Raw genomic sequence first — 8,008 nt, 5'->3', positions numbered from 1 at the left:
TCACTGCAAACTTTAGATGCCTCTGTGGCATAAAATATTGTATTTGACTGAATGCAAAGTACTTTATTATGCTCACGATACAATAAACGGCCTATTTTAAATTCCAAAATATCAACCCTTTAATAAAGTACTTTGTACCTCGATTGCATAAATAACTATTTTTCTATTTACCACGCGTTTGCTGATGACGTTCAATTGTTTTATTCGTTTGAAAGGAGTCGTCTGAATGAGTCTGTTGTCAGGCTGAACCAAGATCTGCATGCAGTGAGTCGCTGGGCACGTGTGAATCGCCTTTCGTTGAACGCGAAGAACTCTCAGGCAATTGTTTTTTCTGAGTTGAGTGATGCGGTACTGAAGACCCAATTGTTTCCGCGTGTATCCTTCTTGATGGTATCGTAATACCGTATATGGATGAAGTTTTGAATCTCGGCCTCCTCATGGATAAGAAACTTTCTTTCAAGAGTCAGGTGAAAGTGGTATGCGCTAACGTATTCTCGTGGCTTCGTAGCCTTTGGCCCAATGGTCACCTTTTCTCAACGAAAATGCGCCTGATGTTGGTCAAGACCCTCATCGTGCCGGCATTCACGTATGGCTAGTGTGTTTACTCTACCAACCTAAGCGCTGCTGACGTCAAGTCACTCGAAAGAGCTTTCTCTGCCTGTGTTCGCTTCGTGTATGGGTTAAGACGCTATGACAGTACTCGAGATTATGTAAATAAGATTTTTGGTTGCTCTCTGATGACTTACATCAGACACCGGTGCTGCTCTGCGTTACATAGCATTGTCAAATCAGAAAATCCGCCGTATTTATTTGATAAGCTGACTCGCGGAAGCTCGTCACGTGGTAATGTTTTTTTGGTACCAAGGCACCTGTACAATATAATCGCTCGTTTTTCGTCAGAACAGTTTCTGATTACAATTCGTTGCCTGTCAGTGTGAGGAGAATTAACTCGGCTGCGGGATTTGGAAAAGCTTGTCTCGACTATCTTAGCATGCATTTGTAGACTTGCGGACTGACGGGTTACTGCTCGACTCGTGGTACAGAGTTCAATGTATTTCGATATTTTTTTTTAGTAATTTCTTTCGTTCGTAAATGCACGTAAGTTTTGATTGTGTTCTTTGAGCCCCTGTGTTTGATCAATCAAGAACTGTAATTGCCCTTATTTTGATGATTACCATTACCCTTTTTGCCATTTTTGTTTTGTCTTTCCCGAATCGCTATAGTAACGCCTAATTTTAATTTTAACTATGCCATGTATCGTGTTTTTTTTGCTAATTATCTTCCTGTGTATTGTCGTTAATGTGATGTCACCCATATCAAATTTAAATATTGTTATCTTAAGCTTAATCGTAAGGACATTTGTATAAGGATTCATTTCCTTCTTGTTCCTTGATTAATAAAATGAATTGAATTGAATTGAATTTACGGTTTCTGTTTTTTCAATTCTTCGATTTTCGTCTTTGTTCGCTGGATTGCAGCTGTTAGAGCTGGATATGCCGTAATCAATTCACTTATTTCCACGGTTCTGTTGAAATTTACACACGGCAGAGTAAAGTAAACCAGGCAGGAGTGCTTGATTTGACTAGGGACCTGAATAATCTAGTAGTCTTATTTTTATGCGAGTAAAACTTTTTAATTTATGTCAGTGTTCATTTGAGTTCATTTTTATACAGTGTATTAGGTCCCTTATTTAACATTTCAAAAATGAACCGCTCCAGAGGGTCTATTTTACTCTGCCGTGAATTTGCAGCTTTGCTCAGAGATTTGTTACTGTCGGTCAACCACTTTTCCGCCTGATTTACCGTTGCCAATTCCTGACCAATCGATCTATTGATTTCCCTTATCTTGTCTTCCTTCGTTTTTTTGTCATTATGTTTACGAGCAACTCTTTCGTCCTGCTGCTTTTATTTCTACCACTTTTCAGCTTAGAATTTTTGAAGATCTAAATAAACCTGATGGTTTGTGACAAAGTGACAGCAGACGATCAGTTATGGGAATATTTATAACACCCTTATATGCATTAATACCATCTTTGACTGGCTGTTGTTCCTTGTATCGACTATTTATTCTTCATTTCAATTTACTTTTCGAGCTCAAAATCCGCTTGATTGTTACTTAATTAAAGTCCTTGAAGTGTCCTACGTAGGACAGTAGGACAAAGTAGGAAAGTAGGACACTGTGGGAGCGCTGTGAGCTTCAAAAGGTGATATATCGTACCTGGCGAATATTTATCTTTAGATTAGTGGATGCCCTGATAGAGGTTTAACGTAGTTTTACAATAATACCCCACTTGCCATGAACTGACATGTTCAGGATACTTTTTTGGGTACAGAGTGAATAGTGTTTCTTAACTCGAAAGCAAAATAATATTTTTAGAAAAATACACGAATTATGATGTTTTTGATGTCTGTATTAACTGATCTAAAGATAAATATTCTGTTTCTGTAAAACTTAAGCATTCTGCTGTTTTTCGATTAGAATTTGATGAATTCAAAGAAACAGTAATTTCCCGCACCATCCAGGTTCTGGCAGATTTTGGTAATTAAGCGCATCCAAACAAATGACTATTTATTTTAGTAGGTAATCAGATCGGCAAGTTATAAGTTTGAAATTAAACAGGTTGGTTATCGCAATCGAATTTGCTCCGAATTTACTATTTAGGTCCCTAATGCTGAAAACAGATGAAGCGTTGAGAATCTGTGTCGATCAAATTTTCCATTGTTTGATTTTCGTTAAGCGTTAAAAGTGACATTAGAACAATGAAAAATTTAACCGAAGCAGATTCAGGGCTTCGTCTCTTTTCAGAATAATTAAAATTTCAAAAAAAAATTACTGCTCATGCCTGTTTATACCTACTTTACTATATGACGTTAACTTCATCTTCGAAATTGAGCTACTTTTCTACTCCAACCTTGTTCCAATGTAAACACAGCAATATGGCCGCTGTTGCATGTATTTTCGTTTTGCTTTGAACTGTCATAGTTCGGTGACAGATGGGTATTCGCCTATGTGCCTTCCATTTTGCGACGCTGACACACGTGTTGAAGAGTAAGAAAATAGTGAAAATTTTATTCAAAATGGGTTTTCTGAATGGTATTAAACATGATAGTTTCAGTGGAATGAAATCATTAACGGAAAGTGTGACTAGTAATAAATCGAAAAACTATTTCAAAGTTAATTTTTCTAATAATGGGGACAAGTCAGTTTTCATGATTGCCGATTTGAAGAATTTTTCCGATATTCTGACCGGAGTATTTAAGCGTTATCCGAAGCTATATTTGGAGAAGTTCACTATTCACTATTGCGGTAATTTTGCACAAAGTCGAAGTAAATCACAATGCAAAATAATGTTTTCTTTTTTCTAAATTTTGTTAACAGACGAGAAGAATGATAAAATACCAATCGCCAGTACGGATGACTTTGAAATCTTTATGGAAACGTTTGTTGATCAGAATATCTACGTGTCACTGGTAAATGGCAATGTGATGACCAAAAATGCACCGAACACACCGCAGGAATCCAAGGAAGAATGGATTATCTTAATGTTGATTCACTTACCAGCTATCTTCGCCATCTTCTTCCTTATCACCGAATTTGTTGATTTTGATGGACTCTTTGATCGCGATTCGCTGCCTGAACAGCGCTCAGACCAATGGACAGGATATAAGAAATTTATTCGAGAATTTTGTCAGCAACACCCTTCGTCGGAAAAATGCCAGAATGTAATCGTTGGTTTTCTGTCCTATTTGTCACAGCGACTAACAGGATAAATTACTCAATAAAAAAGTGTCTGGTCCGAAGGATCGATTAATTATGCTGTTTCAGTTTCATTTCGCGTCTTTTCTCCCCTGTCCGGCGCATTAATTGTTTCATATGTTCGAGATGATGACTAGTCTAGATGACTGTTATCGACGACAATGACAAAAATAAGCGATATACTCTGAGTGGTATCCGCTTATGTAGCAAAATGTATGCATAAACAAGTGAAGTAAAAGATTCGTTATCAAACACTTAGCAACATTTTAAGCGAAAGAAGTATCAGAGTATACGCAAATGATTGCAAGAGGAACGAATAATAGGTATACTAAACCTCCTAAAGGATTTCTTCGCACTTAGGAAATTAGACGAAAAGACGCAAAAAAAACTTCACAAATTAAGTTTCATACTTCTACTTATTTCTATACGTTTAGCTGTTCATACAGAATGTTCATGGACTTGAAATAGTTGTTTGTTAACATAGGAAAGAAGAGTTGAAAATTCCATTTTGTTTGTGGCCAAAACGTAGCGAGGCCCAAGAGTTACCAGAGAAAATGAAATTTCCAACTTTTCTTCGAGGTGAACACAACGTTTTTCACAAAAAAGGCTGAGGTGAGAAAATGACTATTGACTACAATGTTATCTGAACAAAAACTTTTACATGCTATATGCGTCGAAAACCGTACTTTTCATGTTTCAAGCACTACTTTCGACGCCCTCAGCATGTAAAATCCATTACATGACTCGGGATAAAAATGAAAAGTCTCGTTTTCGTGTGTTTATTGACCTCGGCTTCGCCTCGTAAAAACAAAATTCACACGAAAATTCTACTTTTCATCTTTTTATCTCTAGTCATGTAATATATATTACACACTTGTCACGAAGAAGTCGAGGCTTGCCGAGACTGATAGTGACAAGTGTGTACCAGACTGGAGAGCCGAAAAAATATCGATGGCTTTACATCGCCGCCGTCCAAAAAGTCGGCTGGCGGCGGCTAAATATTTTTTTTTTAAGAAACAAAATCAAATTTATTAAAAATATAAAAATCAAAAATCGAAAGAGAAAAAAAGAAAAAAGTTGAATGACGGCGGCTGAAAATCGGCGGCTGAAAATCGGCGGCTCTCCAGTCTGGTGTGTACTCTATTTTATCACATTATCGAAAACGAGACAACAACATAGACCTGAAGTGTAATTTTTGAATTAAACTTCTAGTTAAGTAATTTTGACATCCGAACATCGGGCGTATGTGATAAAATATACACATGCTTTTGCTTTCCCTAGGAACAAGAAAAAAAATCTGAAAAATAATTACATTTTGCTTTAAATATTCTGTACTGAATGATCAGACTAGGCATATGCTCAAATTAGTTGCATTTAAAAAAAGTAAAATTTGGTGCAATTTGGGAACTTGAAAAATTCTCACGAAAATTAAGGCTCGGAACGGGTCGGGTTCGGTCAGACCGGAACCCGAACTTGATTTAACCCGAACCTGAAAAATTATTTCGGGTTCAACCCGAACTTGACTCGAACTTGAATTTTCGATTTCGGGTTTAACCCGAACCTGACCTGAACCCGAAATTGTTCAACACGAATTTGACCTGAACCTGAATTTTCAATTTCGGGTTCGACCTGATTAAATTTAAAATTTCGGATTCAGTTCAGGTTCGGGTCGAACCCGAAATTGAAAATTCAGGTTCAGGTCAAATTCGGGTTGAACAATTTCGGGTTCAGGTCAGGTTCGGGTTAAACCCGAAATCGAAAAATTAAGTTCGAGTCAAGTTCGGGCTGAACCCGAAATAATTTTTCAGGTTCAGGTCATGAATCCGGTTCAGGTCAACCTGAACTAAAACAGGTCAACCCAAACCCGTTCCGAGCCTTAAGAAAATTCACCCCGCAAGCAAAAAATGGAGTACAAAATTTAATGTATGGCTTATTTGACAATGTCGGAATATAAGTGAATTTTTATGTCCTGTTTCACCTATCAAAAAAAAACTCTACAGATTCGATACGTCTTGATGTTGTACAAAGAGCATATTTTTGACATAAGAATTTTTTAGTAAGATCGGGTGGAATTGGATTCATACCTGGAAAATGACGTTACTTTTGTACGAAAAATCTATAATATAAAACACATAAATTGCACATTTGCACATTTGCACGTAAATCGAGTAAATCTCATCCGATTTTGCTAGTTTTTGTTTCATTTGAGAGATATTTGAATGCCGAATAGAAATGATGGCGAAAAAAGTTTCAAATTTGGGCCCTTGGACTAAGGCCGCTACTCGGCCCTAAGTGCTTTTTGCACATAAATCGAGTAAATCTCAACCGATTTTGCTAGTTTTTGTTTCATTTGAGAGGTAATTGAATACCCAATGGAAAGTTGTCAAAAAATTTTGGGTTTCTAAAATAATGTCGTAAATTGTTGGTTTTATTTGAAAGGTACTTCGTACGGGCTTTCGTAATTGCGCTATGCGCAATTTTAAAAATGAACAGTTTCAGTAAATTTGACAATGCCCAACTTGACTTGCATTTTGGTAACAGACGCATTAGAGGGTTGTAGACGTATTAGGGTTCCGGGCTTATTAGGGCTACGGACGTATTATGGTTGCGGACGAAATAGGATTACGGGTTGTACGGGGCTAAGTCGCAGCAAACGCTCCGACTGTTCTGATGCCTTGTTTTTTTTTTACTTCATTCGCTCAAACGCTGTAGTTAACTTCAGGTCAAACAGGTCAGGTCAAACCTGAAATTTTCATTCATGTTCAGGTCAGATTCAGGTTAAGATATTTCAGGCTCAGGTCAAACCTGAAGTTTAAAAATTAAGTTCAGGTCAAGATCAGGTTCGACCTGAACCTGACCTGAATATATCAGGTTTGTTCATTTCAGGTTCAGGTCAGGTCAAACCTGACCTGTTCCGAGCATTAGATGAAGGTATTTTTTCGCACCTATTGTCAACACGAGGCGAAGCCGTGGTCGACAAGACGTCGTGTGCGAAAAAATACCGGCATACCTACCGTGGTAGATAAAACGTTTTTCGCAATTACGGGCCATAATCACCTTTCCAATGCAAAACATGTCCTACATTTTGTTCCAAAGTTCTTGTGTATACAGAAATTCATTTGAACGATCAAGAAGGCTGCATTATAATACACATTGCTATGTGATGTAAAGAGTCGCGTTGAATGAAATCGAGTAGTCAATGCTTAGTATATACGCTTCAACAATACGTTCGGTATAATTCGCTCTTAATCTACGGCTCTCATGTCACCTTCGAATGTGAGTTCTTGTTTGCTCACTCGAATGTAAACACAGCAATATGGCCTCCGTTCCATGCATTTTCTTTTTCATCCGATGAACTGTCATAGTTCGGCATATCATCCATTTTGCGACGCTGCTACACGTGATATAATACCGGTTACTCGTCATTCATTGATTTCGATTTGGACATCAAAGGAAGAACAACTGTTGAAAATGAAGAAAATGTTGAAAATTTTATCCAAGATGGGTTTCGTAAATGAATCAGATGTGTGTGACAGTGACAGTGAAATAAGTTGGTCAGGTGAAACCGTGACCACTAATAAAACGAAAAACTATTTTAAAGTGAATGTTAACAATTATGGCGACGAGTCAATTTTCATGATTGAAGATTTGAAGCAATTTTCAGATCTTCACACTAAAATATCGGAGTGTTATCCTGACCGAAATCAAGATGACCTTACCATCAAGTATTTGGGTAATTTTACACTTGAAATGCATCCAATCGAATCGAAATAATTTTTTTCTTATTTCGAATTTACAGATAAGAATTTCAATTTCGTACAGATCGAGGATGACGAAGACTTCGAAATTTTCTTGGAAAATCACAATGATCAGAAGATCTATGTGTCATGGTTAAACAAAAAATGTGTATTCATGGGTGGATTGATAAATTTGATCAACGTTCAAATGGATATGTGTTTATACGTCTCTTTAATGGCTTTACTCATCTTCATCCTGATCGCGGTCATTGCAATATCTTTTGTAGTATTTAGTGGAGAAACGGCTGAACCGGTATGTGAAACTCGAGTGGACCACTGGTCGGAACATAAAAAAATTATTCGAGAATTTTGCGAGGAACACCCTTCAACTGAAGAATGTCAGCACATAATCGTGGAGTTTCTCTCCTTTATGGCTTTAGATTCTTTAATAGAAGCAAATATATGAACAACATAGAAAGCCAATAAAACGTGCCTGTTCACAGAGCGTGACGTCA

At 37.3% G+C, this 8,008-nt stretch overlaps 1 protein-coding gene across 1 annotated transcript; it reads left to right on the top strand.

Annotated features, from left to right (window-relative positions):
• The first annotated feature begins 7,085 nt into the window (after positions 1 to 7,085).
• On the top strand, positions 7,086 to 8,008 carry LOC119083452. The gene is made up of 2 exons (XM_037193175.1): positions 7,086 to 7,489; positions 7,556 to 8,008. The coding sequence occupies exons 1-2, from the start codon at positions 7,087 to 7,089 to the stop codon at positions 7,957 to 7,959; spliced, it is 807 nt and encodes a 268-aa protein (XP_037049070.1). The 5' UTR covers position 7,086; the 3' UTR covers positions 7,960 to 8,008.

The sequence above is a fragment of the Bradysia coprophila genome, unplaced genomic scaffold (assembly GCF_014529535.1).
Source record: "Bradysia coprophila strain Holo2 unplaced genomic scaffold, BU_Bcop_v1 contig_664, whole genome shotgun sequence".
Classification (NCBI taxonomy): domain Eukaryota; kingdom Metazoa; phylum Arthropoda; class Insecta; order Diptera; family Sciaridae; genus Bradysia; species Bradysia coprophila.
Note: the sequence above shows the minus strand (reverse complement) of the source record. Positions and strands in the feature narration are given on the sequence as shown.